At 44.1% G+C, this 19860-nt stretch overlaps 1 protein-coding gene across 1 annotated transcript; it reads left to right on the top strand.

Annotated features, from left to right (window-relative positions):
- Positions 1-18271: 18271 nt before the first annotated feature.
- KRTAP3-1 (keratin associated protein 3-1) lies at positions 18272-18900 on the top strand. Its single transcript, XM_017640224.3, has one exon. The coding sequence runs from the start codon at positions 18340-18342 to the stop codon at positions 18634-18636; it is 297 nt and encodes a 98-aa protein (XP_017495713.2). The 5' UTR covers positions 18272-18339; the 3' UTR covers positions 18637-18900.
- Positions 18901-19860: the final 960 nt, after the last annotated feature.

Raw genomic sequence — 19860 nt, 5'->3', positions numbered from 1 at the left:
ACTCACTTCACTTTCCCTGAACTCTGGGGCCTGTAGGCGGTATGGAGTTTCCAGGGGACATTGAGAGATTTGGTTGAAATCTGTACTGCATCTGCTACAAATGCAGGTCTGTTATCACTATGGATTGTAGACAGTAGGCCAAACTGGGGTACAATCTGCCTCAGGAGAGCTTTGGCTACCTCTTGACTACATTCTGTCCCGGTTGGGAAGGCTTCGACCCACCCAGAGTATGTGCACACATCACTAGGAGGTATCTGAGTCCTCTGCTTGGCTGGATGTCTGGGAAGTCTATTTCTAGGCCTTCAAAGGGGGCAACTCCTGCCCTTTGGACACCTGGCAGGGGTCACAGAGCAGATCAAGCATTATTCCTGGCACAAGTCATGGTGTGACTGACACACTTGTTGCCTGACACAATGCTGGCAACTGGCTGCTGTAGTATTGCTTCTTGAGGAGGGCTTCCAATGCAGTCTTTCCTAGGTGGGTGAGCTGATGGTACTCGCTGACTAGATGTCTTCCAGTTGCAGTTGGGACAAAGATGCATCCATTGGGCAGCATCCACCACCCTCTCTTGGTTAGGGTGGCTCCTTCAGGCATGGCCCAGTCTTTCTCCTTTTCAGTGTACTTGGGTGGAGGGGCCTCCACTGGGGGCAGTAGGGCCATGGTGAGGGAAGGAGCTTCACCTGTCTCCTTACTGGCTGCTGCTTCAGCTGCTTCGGCTGCCAAACGATTATTGGGTCATTTCCCTTTTGGTGTCCTTTGCAATGTAGAATTGCTACTTTTTTGGGGAGCCAAACAGCCTCAAGGAGTTTCAGTATCTCAGTATCTCTTCCTTGTTCTTGATTGCTTTTCCTGCTGCAGTGAGGAGACCTCTTTCCTTGAAGATTTCCCCATGAATGTGTACAGTGGCAAAAGTGGATCAGGAGTCAGTGTAGATATTGGCTGACTTGCTCTCGCTGATGGTGATTTGATTAAGGCGTGTAATTCGGCCCATTGTGCTGACCATCAGGCCAGTAGGGCTTTAGCTTCTAAGATCTCAGTGGCAGTGGTCACTGCCTAATCTGCTCTCTGGATACCTTCTTGTAGGTAACTGCTTCCAGCACTGAATAGCGTGAGTTCTGGATTCTGTATTGCTTGATCCTACAGATATGGACGACTTGCGTAGACTTTGTCAGTTACCTCGGAACAGTCATGATCTGGTTTCCCCTCTTGGGTGGGGAGGAAGGTTGCTGGATTCAGTGTCCATACTGTTTCAAGAGGGACCTGCAGGTTTTCACAGAGGAGCAACTGGTACTATGCTAGCTGAGAACTGGAGAGGAAGGGGTGCTCCTATGTGTTCATAAGGGACACAACAGCATGGGGGACCTTGACATTCAGTTCTTGTCCCAGGTTAAGTTTGGCTGCCTCCTTAATGAGTAGAACTGTGGTTGCCAGAGCCCTGAGGCAGGGTGGCTATCCTGCCGCAATTGGGTCCAGTCTCTTTGACAGGTATGTGACCGGCCACTGCCAGGGCCGAACAGTCTGTGTGAGAACCCTGAGGGCCACCTTTTCCTTTTCATGTATGAAGAGATTGAAGGGCTTCTCTTTATCTGGCAGGCCTAGAGCTGGTGCCTATCCTAAAGCAGCCTTTATTTCCAGGAAGGTGGCTTTTGCCTCTTCTGTCCAGACAGGGGGCTCCGATCTGGCCCCCCAGGAGGCTGTAGAGGGGTTGTGCCATTGCCGAGAATCTGGGGATCCAGATTCGGCAGAACCCTGCAGCCCCCAGGAATTCTCATGGGCCCTTCTTTGCCTGGGGCTGGGGCAAGGAGGTGATGACTCTTTTCCTCTCCAGCCCTAGAGCCCTTTCTCCCTGGGTGAGGAGGAAGCCCAAGTACCGGACTTGTTGCTGGCAGATTTGTGCCTTTTTCCATGAGACTAAGTATCCTGAGTCTGACAGGAGTCACAGGAGGGCCTTCATGCCCTCTGTACAGTTCTCTTGGGTGTCACTGGCAAGGAGGCGGTAAGTGCCACAGGAGGGCGCAGCGCATGGTTCCCCTCGGAAAGCTGGCAAGGGCTGCGGCCAATGCCTCTCCAAAGAGAGTGGGTGAGTTCTTGAGTCCTTGTGGAAGCTGCGTCCATGTTAACTGCATCTGCCGTCCCATGTCCGGTTCAGTCCATCCGAAGGCAAACAAGAGCTACCTCTGGGGGGCCAGCCAGAGGCAGAAAAAGCTATCTTTTAAGTCTAGGCAACGGAACCATTTGGCAGATCCCGGGATCTGGCTGAGGAGGGTATATGGATTTGGGACCACTGGGTGCAAAATACCCATCACCTTGTTGATGGCTCGCAGGTCTTGAACTGGCCGGTACCCTCCTCCTGGCTTTTTGACTGGTAGGAGCGAGGTGTTCCAGGGTGACTGGCACTCAACTAGAATGCCTGCTTTCACCTCTTGTGAAAGGGAGTATTGCCATTGTCTCTGTGGCTGCACCTCTGGAGTTAATTCTACAATGACAGGGGCTCAGTTATGAGCAAGTCCGGGTGGGTTGTCTTCAGCCTATACAGAGGGGAAGGCAGCTCTGAATTCAGAGGGGTTACTGGAGGGGGCCTGGGCACAAAACAGATTCCATTCCTCTTCCCTGGGTGTGGTTATTGCCAGTACGAGGGACCCTGGCTCTTCTTGCCCTGGATTTAGTTTCAGGCTGGTGCATCCAGTTGGTTCAAAAGTTATTTGGTCTCTGAGTTTCGAGAGTATATGTCAGCCGAGGAGGGGAATGGGGCACTGGGGTAGGTAGAGAAATTCATGTCGGACCTTGTGGCCCCCAAGTTCACATTAACAGGCTTGGCAGACATGCTGCTGGACTGCTTTTGTCCTGGTGGCTCCAAGAATAGTTGCAGTCCTTCCACTGAAGGGGCTACAGGGAGGGTGACCACAGAGTGTCCTGCCCCTGTGTTGACCATAAGTCATGTTTTGGTCCCCCACCTTCATTTTGACTGTGGGCTCATGGGAGCTGAGAGTGAGAGAGCCTGGTCCTTGTCAACCTGAGTCTGTTCCTGCCAAGCCAATGAGCTTCTCCCCGTGAAGCTCTTCCTGGCAGCAACTGGGCTTCAGGGCTTTCCCTCACTTGGGGCATTCGTTCTTCCAATGTCCCTTCTCTTTTCGGTGAGTGCACTGGTCCCTGGCTAGGGGTGTCCCAGGCTTACCCCCTCTCAGCAGCCAGTTTCTTTCTACCTTTGGTCATCGCTTTCCTTTAGAGCGACTGCCAGGAGGCTGACCTTTCTCTTCATTTGTTTTTCAGCCTCCCTGTCGGCCTGAACTTCTCTGTTCATATATATTTTGTTGGCAATTTCAGTCCATTGGGTGATGTTCATTCCGGCGAAGCCTTCAAGTTTCTGGAGCTTCCGTCTGATGTCCGGGGCAACTTGGGCCACGAACGAGGTGTTGACCATTTGTTGGCTCTCTTGTGGCTCAGGGTCGAAGGGGGTGTAGTGCAGTAAGCTTCACACAGCCTCTCGTAATAGTCCCCAGGAGACCCTCCTGGGTGTTGAGTGACTGAAGATGTTTTAGTGATGTTCATGGGCCTTCTAGACCCAGCTTTGATCCCTTGGAGGAGGGCTTCTGATATCGGGGGCGCTGTCCCTCAGTCATGGTGAAATCCCACCCGGAGTGCTCTTCAGGGACAGCGATTTCAGCCCATGCACCCTGATCAAGGACCCCAGCTGGTGCATGTTCTTCCAGGTATTCTTCCAGGTATTGGCAGGCCCCTCTGATAATCCACCTTCCTTCTTCCGGGTAGAATAGGGTGCAAAGAAGCTGTTGGCAGTCTTCCCGGGTCGATCTATGGGTTTAGAAGAGGGATTCCATGAGATCAATCAGGGCTTGTGGCTTCTCCGAGTATGACGGGGTGTTGTGTTTCCAGTGGAGGAGGTCAGTCGTGGAGAAGGGTTGATAGTAAAGCAGGGACCAGCCGGGCTGGATGGTCCCATTTCCATCACACCTCTCAGGCTCCTGTGCCTCTTGTACTGGCATATGAAGGGTGCCTGAGCCCAGTCGAGGGGGCAGTCTGGCTGTTGGTCTGGGAGAGAGTGAGTCCATGAGACCTAGAGGCGGTGGGGAGACTGATGGTGGCAGAGTGTCCGGGACCAAGGGACTAGATGCTGACGGCCTTGGGGGTGCATAAGGTGGGGTCGATACTGGTTCTTCCTCTGGATCACCAACAAGAATTTGTGGAGGCTCAGGCTTCTGCTGGTCTTTTGTAGGCCATTTTGTTGAGGCAACTAAGACCCTACCTTGTCCCTGCCTGGGGGAAGGGTCTGGGCGACTCCTAATTAGGAGTCAATATACAGGAACTTATCAGGGTGACCTGGATCTCCAGTAATGACCCGCCAGACTCAGCGAGCCATTGGGGCATCTAGAGTTCCTTCCCAAGGCCATCCTACACCAAAGGTGGGCCATTCAGATTCACACAGGGTTTTCAACTTGCCGGGGGTCATTTTTACTCCGTACTCCCCTGGAAATTCCTTCCCCAAACTTTTTATCATGGTTTTGAGAACTGTAGGTTTGCTGTGTCCTGACCTCATGACATATCCATGAGACGGTGCCACGAACACAGACAAGGTAAGGGGTGCCTCCTTCAGAGAGGAGACCAATCAGATGCCTGTGTATTTGCTCCCCTTTCTGAGAATTTGGTCAGCCGTCACTAAGGTGCACCCGTATAAGTCCCGGGCCAGGTTAGCCGAAGCTGAATCACCATTATGTCGTGGTGGCCAACTGCAAATATGGCAAAGGGTCCACTCAGATTCTGTAGTGCAGGCTGTGGAATCACGGAATCGGTGCAAACTGAATAGTGTTAGTCACTCTGCACAATCACACACACACTCAGACCAGATTCTAAACATTCCCCCCAGCCCCGCAATCCCTACCTGTGAGATCTCTAAGAGGTCTCCGGGAGGTGATCAGGCTCCCCTTTCACCCTGAAGGTGGTCTGACTGGGTCAGGGGCCCCAGGCCTTACCATAATCCGATGTGAGAACCGGGTCCTCACCTGCCAAGTCTCCTTGAGTCCGGCAGGAACAGTGGACTGGGACTGGTCTGAGGTTACCGGGTGGGAGACTGCCAAAAGATTAGGCAGGGCGCACCTTCTCCGTTGCGATTTCTCGTTCTTTCACCGCCCCACCATTACCCCAAACTGGTGGTAACAATGGGCCAGCACAGTTGGGTTTCCCGGTCAGGGAAACAAATGTAACAGAACCTGGACTGGATTGCCCGACAGAAGAACCAAGCAGCACTCAGAGGTCTTGAAGGGTGGGAGATTTATTTCATACCGGTGGGCTCAGAGGAGAGTGATCTCCAAAGATCTGAGCCCTGATGACAGCCAAAGGGAGCAATTTATACTTTTCTACTTCTGAATATGTGGCATTTTGGTGCACACAGCAAGCAGGGAGGAAGAAGAACCCAGAGGGGTCCCAAGGTGGGGGAGCTGAGATTCTCCTGTTAGCCCTATTGGCCATGTTGAAACATATTATTTTCCTTATCAAAATATGCACAGCTTTCTCTGTCAATCATATCTCTATAAAGTGATTTTTATAAACAAATAAATGAGGTTAAGTAGTTCGCATAGAGTTACACAGCTCATAAGTAAAAATTGAAATATAAACCCAATTCTAACTCTAAAATCAGGAAGAGACAATGAAGTTAAGGAACTGGAAGTAAAGAATGGTGTGGGGAGGGTCCACTAATTAAAAGGTGGCTACCTTGGAAGCTATGGGCTTCAGAATAAGTTTCTCCTGGTGCCAGCTTGCTGTCTCACAGCGGCACACACTCCCTTCGGTTCTCAGTTTCATGATGTTGTGCTGGTGCTCTGCCAACCATGCTACAGCTTTGCCAGACACTCTGTCAGGCTGTGCCACAAGGGGGTGACAGAGGAAAACCACAACGCTAGAGGAGGAAGAAGCCGCTTGTTCCTTCCTTTTTGCTTCCTTCTACCACATAGGGGCTTCCCTACGCTGCTGGTTCCCAGGATTATCACCACAGTAACACTTTTGACTCCAGCTGCAGATCCTTTCCACAGAAGCACTTAAATTTAGTCTGCCGTTTTCTCAACAGTTGTAGAACTACACAAACACACGCACACACACATGTGCACACACACATACATCCATGAGTTACCAGCACCAGCCAGGTTGCCCTAAAACATCTGAATTTCAGCTCTACAGAGCTACCCCCTCTCTAAAGTTCTCAGCGTTTAATTCCTTCCCTCTTGCCTTTAAAGAAAGGATCACTCCTAGCGCTTTCTGCTGTTCCTACATTTGTAATGTCTTTGGGTTCCCTTCCGTCTTTTTAGTTGCTGTGGGTAAAACCGTAATATTTCCAGAATCTCTTGTCTGGCCTTAGTGCATCTCCATATCAATAGGTGTTTTCAAGGGGTGGAGAGTATATCTCCATATCAATAGGTGATTGCAAGGGGGTGGGGAGCAAGCACATACCTGGACCAGAGAGGTTTGGGGGGTCTTTGCAGCCAGGTCCGGAGAGACATGAATGAGCAGAAGTGGGTGACTGCTTGTAAACAATAAATGGGTTTCTCCCACTTTATTTCTCCCTTTGACTGATTTCAGCTTCAAAGGTTTATCTGCCCTGGGCTGGAAACACATTTCCCCACCCACCCACCTCCCCCAAAACCTACCACCCCCATGCTCCCCCACCCCAGTGAGTTACAGTTACCTAGCTAACAAGTTAGTTTAAAATTCTGCCCATAAAATTCATTCAATTCAAATACTGGGTGTGTCATCTCCTGATGGAACCCTTACTTATACACTTGTTGCTTTTAAAAATTCAAGTCATTTAATCTGAGCCTTTCACTTACTCCCTTTGGTTAATCATAGAAGCTGACTATGGAAAGAATTAGTCTCCCGGCTTTGGAAGTGACAATCAGAGAAATTACAACAATTTAGGCCTGAAAGAATCTGGCTGAGGAACTAGAAAGATATACTAAGCACCATTTAGCTCTGTAGTTAAGAAAGTTCCACCATTTCCATTAAAAACCTTCCAAAAGTTCCACCATTTCTATTAAAAACCTGCAAAATGGACTGTGCAGGAGACTTGACAGCAGTCAGCCCCTTGCGAATCACTGACTTATCCCCAAAAACCACAACTCTGACTTAAGAAGATGCTTTCCCTCCTGATTTTTCTATTAAATGCCAAGGGGCAGTTTTAAAAGTCAAATAATACAAAAGGATTTTAAGAAACTTCAAGGAAGAAAATGTTGAGTCATCCAATCAACTGAGGCATGAAAGCTTTGGATGAGGCAGGTGACCTGGAAGTTGAGTAAAATTGTTTTTATGAGGTTGAGAGAGACTAACCCAAAGCACCATGTATTAGTCCATATTGGGACTACTCATTTCTAAGCACATTCCTTTTTTCTCTTCTTTGTTTCTGAATTACAAATATGAGACAGAGAAATAGGATTGATACACTTGTGATCCTACAATAAAAAATTTCTGGCTCTTAATAAACTAATGTTTAAAACACAGAATTTCAAGACTTTGGGTCTCTCAAATTTTTTCGGCTAGAATTTATCTTACACATAGTCCTATTGATAAACTTGATAGAAGAGACAAACCAAATCTTTTCCCAAAAGGATTAGAGGAACCTTGGTCTGAATGTGTACAAAGTAATATAATTATGTTATCTGTAAGAGAGCATTCATTTGTTCAAAAGATGAGGCCTGTACACATAGAGAAAAGATTCTAATAGCTTTATAACATTGTAGGATGAAGTGTAGGATGAAATGATTTTCAGAGCAACCGAGGCCAGGAAGCAAGAGAAAAATTGAGAAGAGTCAGAGGTTTAGAGTAACAGCCACAAAGTTCTCAAAGCAAGAGGAATTCATGGTTCTCCACTGTAGGGCTGTGGGAGGTGGGGGGTGGCAGGAGACAATGTAATAGAATCCTAAATATAGAACTCAGAAAAATCTGAGTTAGTATTTTGAAACTTCACCCCAATGTTTATGTTTTATTGAACAGAAGAGACAAAAATGAGAATGGCACAAAGTTTAGGAGTGGAAATTAGTATGAGCCAGGAGCTGAGCCTGGAAGTAATACTAACACTCGTTTTATGTGTTAACATGTACTAAGCCAAACAAACAACTTGTTATGTTGCATATGAGTATATATTGCACGCTTTGACCACTCTATAGACTTTTTAACTATAGGAGGAGACAGACAGTAGGATGAGAAAGGGAATCAGAAGACCTGAGTTGAAAATCCCAAATCTACCCGCTGACTGACTGTGGCTGCAGACAAATCTTGTAGCTTCTCAGAAGCTCAGTTTTTATCTTTCCTATCAAATGGGATTTCTAATATCTCACAGTGACCCGTAGGTATCAAAAAAGTTTATCAGTAGTACTATGCCTGGCACATGGTAGGTGGTTAATAAATACTTTTTCTCTTCTTCCTCTCCATTCAATTGTACATCTTTAGGAGCAGAAATCCTGCTGACTCTTGGGAGGATAGCAATACCCAGATACTCGAGTGTGGGAAAAGCTGAGAAAACTAGAAAGAGGACTGTCAGAGTGATGTTTTACTCCATTTGGGTGGTTGGCTTTTTTCTTTATCCAATTCATCTGCACTCTTAAAAACCAAAACACTCTTGATATATTTTTTTTGGTATCATTAATCTACAATTACATGAGGAACATTATGTTTACTAAACTCCCACCATCACCAAGTCCCCCCTACATACCCCATTACAGTCACTGTCCATCAGTGCAGTAAGATGCTACAGAATCACTACTTGTCTTCTCTGCATTGTACAGTCCTCCCTGTGCCCCCCACATTATGTCTGCTAATAGTATTGCCCCCCCTTTTTTTCCCCTTCTCCCTCCCTTCCCATCCATCCTCCCCAGTCCCTTTCCTTTTGGTAACTGTTAGTCCATTCTTGGGTTCTGTGAGTCTGCTGCTGTTTTGTTCCTTTGGTTTTTTTAATAGTTTTTTTTATTAAGGTATTATTGTTAGACACTCTGCAAATGAAAAACAATGTGGTCACTACATTCACCCATATTGAGTCTCCCCCCCAGACCCCACTGCAGTCACCAACCATCAGGGTAGTAAGATGCCACAGAGTCACTACTTGTCTTCTCTGAAAACACTCTTAGTATTGGTGGGGATTTTTTCCTCACATCATGCCCCTTCCTTCCTGTTCTTTTCTTTCTTCACATAGTTATTCCCAACTGGACAAGAAGCCAAATTTCTGCTGAGGAATGCTGAACAACTGTGATTACAAACTGACCTAATATATCAGTCTCCAGCTAAAATTTCTGAGTGGATTAAATGTAAACTTCATCGTTTCACATAAACCACAGTTGATAATGACAAATACAGAGTGGAGAGAATCCATACCCAAAGCTAACAGAGACTTGTTTTGGTCCCTCTACATGTAAATCTTCCTGGGAGTTTGTGATGCCTCCACGAAAAGGGCAGATACACCTGGGCAGAAGGCACTGGAAAAGCAGGAGCTACTTCCCAGTCGCCTCACAGAGTTGCAGCAAAGCAAGGCTGAGGGCCACTACTCCTTCCTTCACGGCCGTAGGATCCCTACTGGTTACAAAAGTTATAGTGAAAACTATGAACAGGCAGAAGCCTTTCCAGGCATGACAGCCTAGAAAGCTGTGCTCCTGGATTTACCCCTAGATCACCCTACTGCTGGATAGAAAGAAAACTTTAAATGATGGACAAAGAGCTCAACTCATTTAATAATAACTACCACATCTATTAGAACCATTTATTGAGCACTTATTATGTCCCAGACACTGTCTTAAACATTTTTTTTTGAGAGGGCGTCTCTCATATTTATTGATCAAATGGTTGTTAACAACAATAAAATTCTGTATAGGGGGGTCAATGCTCAATGCACAGTCATTAATCCATCTCAAGCCTAATTTTCATCAGTCTCCAATCTTCTGAAGCATAACAAACAAGTTCTTACATGGTGAACGAAATCTTACATAGTGAATAAGTTCTTACATGGTGAACAGTACAAGGGCATTCATCACAGAAACTTTCGGTTTTGATCATGCAATATGAACTATAAACAGTCAGGTCAAATATGAATATTTGTTTGATTTTTATACTTGATTTATATGTGGATCCCACATTTCTCCCTTTATTATTATTATTATTTTTATTTTTAATAAAATGCTGAAGTGGTAGGTAGATGCAAGATAAAGGTAGAAAACATAGTTTAGTGCTGTAAGAGAGCAGTTGTATATGATCATGTGTGTGCCTGTAGACTATGCGCTAATCCGAGCTAGACAAGGGCAATAAAACATCCACGGATGCAGAAGCTTTCTCTCAAAACAGGGGGCGGTGAGGTTCTAAGCTTCACCACTGTTGTTCCCGATTTCTCACCTGATGGCCCCTCTGCGACTGTGCCTGTCTTAGGTTGTTCCTCCCTTGAGGAATCTTACCCATCTCTGGCTAACCAGTCATCTTCCGGGGCCATACAGGGAAATGTAAAGTTGGTAAGTGAGAGAGAAGCCATATTGTTTGAAAAGGTTAGCTTTTTACTTTTTTGCAGATTTATGCCCTGTGGCTTCTATGCCCAGCACTTGCCTCGAGGTATCTTTACCACCTGGAGGAATTATGATACTCGGTAAATTCGATATGAGGCACGAATTCTATTTAAGGGTTGTAATTAGGAAGGAAGAAGAAAAGCTATAGAGGTAGCATATGGAAGAAAACATGGGAGGATTGATTATTTCTTTGACATATCTTCTTGTAGAGTACCTTAAGCATGTATAGGTTTTAAACTACTAACTAACTTGCACACACATATTAACATAATAGGAATATGGTGACATAAACAAAGCAAATCTACAATTACCAGCCATCTCCAGTGAAGCCAAGAAAACCAGTTAGGCACCCTAGGCATTTGTGAAAATTTGTCTATGATATGATGGATATTGTCCAACTGTACTTGAACAGTCTGAGAGAAATCAGACAAATTAAAGCTACCCATTTCTGGGATCTGTTCATGTCTTAAACATTTTTAATGCATTATTTAGCTTATTCCTTCAACAACCTATCAGTGTGATAGTAACATTGGCCATGTTTCACAAATGAGGGGCTTAATGAAGGAACTTCTCTGCTTTAGAAAACCACATACCAATGGCTTTTAATGGTACACCTAGTGAAGGCCTAGTGAAGTTCAAACTCCTCATCCTGGGGGTCAAGACTCTGTCTAGTTTTTATTTTGGGTGATTGTTCTCTAGACACAGTGCACTATTCATTGCTTCCAAATGACAATTTGTTTTTTTCCACTTCACTACAGCGTAAATGACCTTCCCGCTTCTCTTACTTGTGTTCCAGTCCCTTGTGCCCACAGTAGAATCAAAACACTTAAGAGTGCGCCTGTGTCCTGCTCATCCTTGAATTCCCCAAATCTCCTAGCATGGTGCAAGGCAAATAGCAGGTGCTCAGCTCAACAAATATTCATTGAAATGAACTAAATATTTTCTCTTGAAAAATATAATTATCTGTAATGGAGAGATTATGGATTAGTGTATACTGATTCAGAACACAGACCCTGGAGCCAGACAGCCATGGTTCAGATGCCAACTCTACTAGTCACCAGTGCTGACCTTGGGAAACTTATTTAACCTTTCTATGTCTCAGTTTGCCTTACATGAATAACTTGTAATAATTAAATGACACATGTAAAGCAACTAGAACTGTATCTGTTATATAGTAAATGCTGTATATGGATATGTTGTTATTATAAAACCAGCTGTATTTTCAGTAAACTAACAACTCAAAATCTTTTTTAAAGTCGTATTGTTAATATTTCATATATAAACACTAAACTCTCTTAATTTAAAATAAATTTCTATTGCTACAGGAGCTCTTTGAAAATCCAGTAGCTATCTAATTCAGTCCTGTAATCAGATTTGTTTAACTAATGGACAAAAACACCTCTGATTCAAGACAAAATTGTTAAGACACAACTATTGAGAGTAAATAATTCCAAGGATGAAAAACCCAAAGTTAACAATAAAATAATTAAGTTTAAATATCTCAATATTAGATTTCACAGAGTAAACAGCTGAAATTTTTATATTCCCAGTGCATGGCATATAGAATGCATTCAAATTTTATTGAACATCCATTTTCCAACCAGGTTAATTTTAACTAATACATATATTTCATACCTTACTTAACTGTGCATAACTCTCAGTGGCTATCTGCAGGTTCCACAGGCTACAGTAATACATGAGGAAGAAACTGAAAGGCTAGGTTCCCCAAGAAAAATAGGCAACACTTCCAGCCAGCAGAAGCTGGGCTAAGCTTGTGGGTGCCATACAGCTAGTACTGTGAGATCCACTCTGGCATGTTGCAATGGGATCATACATGTCCACGTGAGGCAGGGAAGAAGAGGTCACCCCATTTAGGTGATACAAACATACAAAACTACAGCTGATATCAGCTGTCCTCAAGAAGCAAAATAACATTACTTCTGTTTGAAAGAGATCCAAGTTGAGAGTAATTTTCAGCGCAGGCTAATAAGCTAGCAAGAGTTATGTCAGTCTTGACTATAACCACATCCTGGGAAGAAAAATCTCTTGATGCCACTTGGGAAAGACCCCAAAATCTGCCACTCAACCCAAACCCAGGATCCTGTGCCTGCACACTCAGCAAAGAGCAAAGTGGACATACTGCCATGGAAAGACTGATGTCAATGAGAGCAGCTACTCTTCATCTGTATTATAAAGGAGTTCACCAGAAATTGAAAGGATAGTGCAATTCAGGAAATAAAGACCAAATATTTTTACTTACAGGCATTTTTATTAGAATGACAAACTGAAAAGGCTCTCACAGCCTGCAGTTATAAAGGGATGAGGGCTCCATGAGGCTGGAAGAAAACTGAGTTGCAGTCAAGTGCGACGCCTCCTAGCAGTGGCCTTCCTGCTGACTCAGGAGGTGCCATCATGGGAGGGTTTTCCCGACAGCAATCCAGAAATCCACTGAGTTACTGGGAGATGGACGCTGGTAAGGCACAGAGGCTTACAACAAACTGTGACTAACACACATAAAAACGATCTTTTATCTCAGTCAAGGAACTTGGCAGTGAGCACATGTTTCACCTGTGTATTGGAGCCTCCCAAATTTTCCACCCTGCTCACGCTCATGGGCTTTAGGCTGCTCACTCTCTACAGATCCCATACTGAACTCACCACCGACCCCTGCCCTACCACCCCTCACGGCAGCTCTCTGGCTCGGGTGCCCTTTCACCTATGAGTAAATCTGAGACCTCAACATGACCCTTGACCTCTCTCTCCATACACCCTCTTGATCAGCATGACCTACCATCTCTATTTTCAAAAATCTCCCAGACTTTACCACCTCTTACCGGGTCATCAACCATCGACGTACCTGTCTGCCCCCTTACCTGGGCCGCTTACACGTTCTGCCTATGTGCACTTTGACCCTGCTGCGGTTGCTTTTCCGTAGAACACACCTGACATCCTATGGCTCCTGCTGCAAATCATTCAGTGGGTTCTCAGTGCCCTGAGAATACAGCTGAAACACTGCCAAACAACCTACAAACTCCCCCATGGCCTGGCACCTGCCATCTCCTTGACCTCATTTCATTCCACACTTCTCTTTCACTATACTTCAGCCACCTGACAAAGAATGTCCCTGGCCACTCTAACCAAAGTACGCACACTCCCTGCACCACCTCCTAATCCCTGTCTGTCACATTACCCTGCTCTGCTTCCTGCTGGCACTTGTCACTGTCTGAAGTTCTTATTTATTCATTTGTTTACTTTTTTTAGTGTCTGTCTCCCCCACTAGAATGAACCCCTTGAGAACAAGGACCTCAACTGACCTGTTTCTTTTTTTTAACTTTTTTTAAATATTAGTGTCTTTAATATACAATTACATGAGCAACATTGTGGTTACTAGATACCCTCCATTATCAAGTCCCCACCACATACCCCATTACAGTCACTGTCCATCAGCATAGTAAGATGCTGTAGAGTTACTACTTGTCTTCTCTGTGCTATACTGCCTTCCCGGTGCCCCACCTACATTATGTGTGCTAATCATAATGCCCTTTATTTCCCTTCTCCCTCCCTTCTCACCCATCCTCCCCAGTCCCTTTCCCTTTGGTAACTGTTAGTCCATTCTTGGGTTCTGTGATTCTGCTGCTGTTTCATTTCTTCAGTTTTTTCTTTGCTCTTATGCTCCACAGATGAGTGAAATCATTTGCTATTTATCTTTCTCCACCTGGCTTATTTCACTGAGCATAATACCCTCTAGCTCCATTCATGTTGTTGCAAATGGTAGGATTTGTTTACTTCTTATGGCTGAATAATATTCCATTGTGTATATGTACCACATCTTCTTTATCCATTCATCTACTGATGGACACTTAGGTTGCTTCCATTTATTGGTTATTGTAAATAGTGCTGCAATAAACAAAGGGGTGCATATGTCTTTTTCAAGCTGGGCTGCTGCATTCTTAGAGTAAATTCCTAGGAGTGGAATTCCTGGGTCAAATGGTATTTCTATTTTGACTTTTTTGAGGAACCTCCATACTGCTTTCCACAATGGTTGAACTAGTTTACATTCCCACCAGCAGTGTAGGAGGGTTCCCCTTTCTCCACATCTTCACCAACATGTGTCGTTGTTTGTCTTTTGGATGTTGGCCATCCTAACTGGTGTGAGGTGATATCATTGTGGTTTTAATTTGCATTTCTCTGATGATTAGCGATGTGGAACACCTTTTCATGTGCCTGTTGGCCATCTGAATTTTTTCTTTGGAGAACTGTCTGTGCAGATCCTCTGCCCATTTTTTAAATGGATTATTTGCTTTTTGCTTGTTGAGGTACATGAGCTCATTGTATATTTTGGATGTCAACCTCTTATCGGATATGTCATTTATGAATATATTCTCTCATACTGTAGGATCCCTTTTTGTTCTACTGATGGTGTTCTGACCTGTTTATTTCTATATGCATAGTACCTAGCCTGGTGCTGGCATTTTGCTGAAAAATTTAATAAATTTTTAAAAAGAATGAACACAATTTATAGTTACATAAAATTCAACTCCAGAAAAATACTGAGTTTTATTGGTAAGTGTGAAGTACTACTGTTTGATGAGCCATATCACTTTAAACTATTATTTAATATCCTTACTCTCGGTTTGTCATCTGGGAAATGGGTATAGTAACTGTTTTTATCTTACAGGGCTATAAGAAATAAGGAAGAAGATGGGCATTAAATACTGAAGACCAGCTGGCATGTGGTGTGTAGTCAATAAATGCTAACTCTTAGTGGAAGATAAGATTATCATGCTCTAGTTACCTTTAAAAGAAGAATATTAGTTTTATTGTGGAAACTGATGCACCACCAGTATCCCCAGGAAACTGAATGATGTGATGAGATCCCAGTATGTCCCCTCTTCTCTATTTCCACCCAACTACGATAGCCTCTAAGACAGAAATTACACTCTTTTCATCACTCCCATAAAATACACATCACATCCAAATAGTTTCCCAACCACTGTTGCTGCTTTCAAATTATCTCCCTCCTACAGCATAGTATTTTAGTAAGAGACTAGGCTTTAGATGGTAACTAGGCTTATCATGGGGATCATTTTGTAATATATGAAACTATCAAATCACTACAATGTACATCTAAAACTAATAGGATATTGTATATCAATTAGACTTCAGGAAAGGAAGAAGGGGGAGGGGGGAGAGAGAGAGAAAAGAACTGAAGGAAGGACGGAAGGAAAGGGGGGGAATGAGTGAGGAGAGAAAGAGGAACAAAGGGAGGGAGGGAGAGAGAGAGGATGGAAGGAAAAGAAAGAAAAAGAGGGAGGAAGGGACAAAGGAAGGAGGGAGGGAGGGAGGGAGGGAAGAAGGAGAGAGGAAGGGAGGGAGGGAGGGAGGGAGGGAGGAAAACTGGTTGTAAAATCAATCACCTTACGGCCTCCAGACCTTCCATGACCTAGTCCCATCGTTAGAGACCATCTTACATGCAGCTCATCTTGAGGGTCATCTTCACTCTAGTCGGAACAATCCCCCCATAGCGGTGTTAGGGAGGGTGTATGGCATAGCAGTTAAGAGCACAGGATCCGGAGCCAGGCTGCTTGGCTTCAAACGCCAGCTCCATCGCTTACTCGCTTACTAGTTACTCAGCCTCTCTATGCCTCAGCTTCCTCACCTGTAAGACGGCCAGGCACCATAGGCTGTGGTGAGAACAGCACAACACATAAAATCACTCAGCACAAGGCCTAATACTTAGTAAGTGGCGGTGATGACGAGACTCCACTAAAACACTAGCCATCTTCCTGAATACAAATCCGATTGTGTCACATATCTGCTCAAAAACCCTCCATTAGTGTCCACTGCCAATGAGATGACCTTCAAAATTCTAAGCACAGAACAACCAAGCACAGTGCAAACTCTCCCTACTGTGGCACTGGACTCCTTTCCAGCTTCATCTCTCATCATTCTCTCCCTCAGCCTCCCTGAGAGAGATCCAAAATCTGGCCTTAACCAATCAGCACTTTGACCGTCCCATCTATACTCCATGCCAGTTTGTATCTGCACTTCACGTGCTGAAATTCCCCTCCTCGTCCTTTCTACCTGCTGAGCTTCTGTTCATCCTTCAAGAACTACATGAATGTTTCTTTTGTCAGTGGGGAGTTAAAGTCAGCGGCACCTTCCTCTAAGCTCCCACATCTTACCTAGAAAACCTCAGCGGACAACCCTGTGCTGCCATTTGCCAGTTTACTTGTCTGTGTCTCTTCTTCTCTATGACCTCCTCAAGGGCAGGAACATAATTGCTTCTGTTTTGCATTATGCCTGACTTATAGCAGATGCTCAACCACGAGTGTTTGACTAAACTAAGAGATATCTATTGAAGCCAGATGGACAAGTACAATTCTAGCAGATGAATCCAAAACCACAAAATTGTTCTAGCAAGAAGATGACTGAAACGAGTGCAGTTTCAATGTTAAGCATCCTTTGGTTCCATCATCTTGTTGATCTGCATCTCTGGGCATCTGACTCCACTACACTCTGCAATTTTCTACGTGTTATTAGAGCCTGAGACATTTTATCTGCAGATTGGCCATGAAAACATACACATTTTTCAGATTTTCTAAGTAAGATGTTTCTAAAGGTTTACCAGTTTAAATGTTTTCCTACTTTAACATACTCTAAAATATCGTACTAGGTTTTATAACTTTATTTACTTAAATAATTTTGTTATTAAGGTTTTAGTGGTTTAGATGTAATTTGGAAATCTCCACAGGTGTGTTCCATAGAACATGATCTATGAACACTAACACCAAAAAAAATTATTCTATGGTCAAGTTTGGTAGAAAACACATAGCATATATCTTTGTTGAAAAGTCACAGAGCACTTTAGTATATTAAGGGCTCTGAAATGTCCACGAATGAAGAATTCACTGTTTCCCAAACTCGTTTACCAGAGAATTCTTTAATTGTTCCTTGGAGTGGGCATTCATGGAACTCATTTTGGGAATACTGAACCATACAGTCTCTAATGGCAAAAAAAAAAAAAAAACTAGTCTTTCAGTCATAAGTAATTTTAATTTGTAACATGGTTGGACAGAGTTTTAAAATGCATCTGTCTCTGTCACCCATGCAGTTCTAACCTGCCATCTGTGTGACCCTGCCAAGTTATCTTTCAAAGCATGTATAAAGGGAATGGAGAACAAATGATTTGTTACAGCTCTGTAAGAAAGTGCTTCTTTACACAGAACCAGAATCTCTTGTTCTATAGATTCCACCCATGCATCTAAGTTCAGCTTCTTGGAGCCACAGGGAATAAATTAAAGATATTATCATTTTTTTCAGCCAAAAAGGCCTAAATTATCACATACAGTCTTTGGTTGCTGATAGAATAGCAGTTAAAAAGCCTACTTATCTCTTCATCTGAAAAGTTGGACCAAAAATGTGGGGACGACTTGCAGATACTTGGCATACCGGGCCATCATCAGCAATGTGTGATGATTAGGGGACAGTGACTTGGTGCCTTTGAAGACTGAAAGGAAATGGTCGTGCAGTGACAAACAGCCAATGTGAGGAATACTAATTTGACAAAACAACCTAAACCCCTTTTATGAGGTAAGGAGTGTGTCTTAAGTAATAAACACTTAGGTAATTAGATGGTTTTTATGGAGATAACTATAAACTGAAACATGGGGGAAAAAAATCTTGGTAATAGGCTGACGCCCAGGGAGGCGGGTATATAAGAGCCAGAGCAGAGGGCAGAAGCATTGAGACACCAACAGACTTCTCTTCTCAACCCCACAAAAGCCCAACTCCCAACGCCATGGCTTGCTGTGCTTCCTACTGCTGCAGCGTCCCCACCGGCCCTGCCACCACCATCTGCTCCTCTGACAAGAGCTGCCGGTGCGGAGTCTGCCTGCCCAGCACCTGCCCGCACGGGATCAGCCTCCTCCTGCCAACCTGCTGCGACACCTGCCCTGTGCCCTGCTGCCAGCCTGACACCTACGTGCCAACGTGCTGGCTGCTCAACTCTAACTACTCGGCTCCTGGCCTGAGTGGAATTGAGCTGAAGACCTTTGTTACGCCTTGCTGCCAGGGTCCCTGTGAGCCCGGCTGCTAAGCAGCCACTTCCCTGCACAGCTCAGCGATGGGCAGGTCAACATCCTGCCCGTCCTCACTGGGCCTTCAACATTCCCTACTACCTACATCAGGCTGAAACAGTCCCAGTTCTCCAGGCCATGTTTTCATGAACTTGCCCTTCTTAATTCTTTCCTCCTTTGGGTAGAGCTGGAGACCTTCTTTCTGTCTTTTAGGCTATTTCAGTGCTCTTTGAGAAATAACCGTTTTGACTATTCATTAATAAACTTCATTCTGGCTTAGCAAACACAGCCTTGTGATTATTTATTCCCCTATTTCCTCATAGGGAAAGCGGAAAGCCTACTAAACCTAACAGTGGGTCACTATACTGAGATTTACCCTGGCAGAATGAGAGCTTCTGTGGTGGAATCAATGAAAAATTATATGTGATAAGTTCGAAAAGCTCTTTGTGATTAATTAAAAAGTGAAAAATTCAGTAGATCATTTTGTATCTTTTTATTCAATAAATATTTTTTGAAGACAACCGCTGTGCCAAGCATAAACTACAGTCTAGAGATTAATGCACCTTAAAAATATTTTAATTTCCACTACTCCTGAAACTGATTTTTTTTCTCCCTTGGTTGACTAAAGAAGTTGATTACTTTGCTGGTGTGTAGAAATAATTTTGACTCCTTTAGTCATAGTCATCAATGAAATTCCAAGCTCAAAATGTGATGCAGTTTTGGGAAGTACAGATATTCATTTCTTGATACACACTGACTTCTAGGAAAATCTATTTTATGTGAATATTAGCATTTATTGAATATCCCTTGCTCCATCAAATAAGACTTGGTTTACATTACTCATAACTATGTTTAGAAGTTCACTAGCTCAAGTGACATATAAAATAACAGCAGTGAAATAAACTGAAAATATCAGGCTATAGAGCACCAGGCTATAGAGCAGTATTGTCTATACACCGGAAACAGGCACACAGTTCTTGGGAGCAAAAACATACAGTTCCTCTTCGAACAAAACTTTAATGATGACCATGAATTCATTTCTTTAGTTGCAAAAGGTTTTTGCAAGAAGCACCAGAAAGAGTACAATCTAGTTGTATATTTTCTCGAAATTGCCTTGGGACTTTGGGCCCCTTACTTCCCTCTCAGCCTTGGTTTCCTTGTTATTACAGCAGAAACAATACTGCCTTCCTCACTTATGTCTCAGGATTATGATGAGAATCCATTATAATGACCCAAACGCCAAT

The sequence above is a fragment of the Manis javanica genome, chromosome 4, assembly GCF_040802235.1.
Source record: "Manis javanica isolate MJ-LG chromosome 4, MJ_LKY, whole genome shotgun sequence".
NCBI classification, from domain to species: domain Eukaryota; kingdom Metazoa; phylum Chordata; class Mammalia; order Pholidota; family Manidae; genus Manis; species Manis javanica.
The sequence above is the reverse complement of the archived record's forward strand: the minus strand, read 5'-3'. Positions and strand labels throughout refer to the sequence as shown.

What these genes read in the sequence shown, in the direction of transcription:
- KRTAP3-1 (XM_017640224.3), top strand. Translation starts at nt 18,340, where the DNA reads ATGGCTTGCTGTGCTTCCTACTGCTGCAGCGTCCCCACCGGCCCTGCC.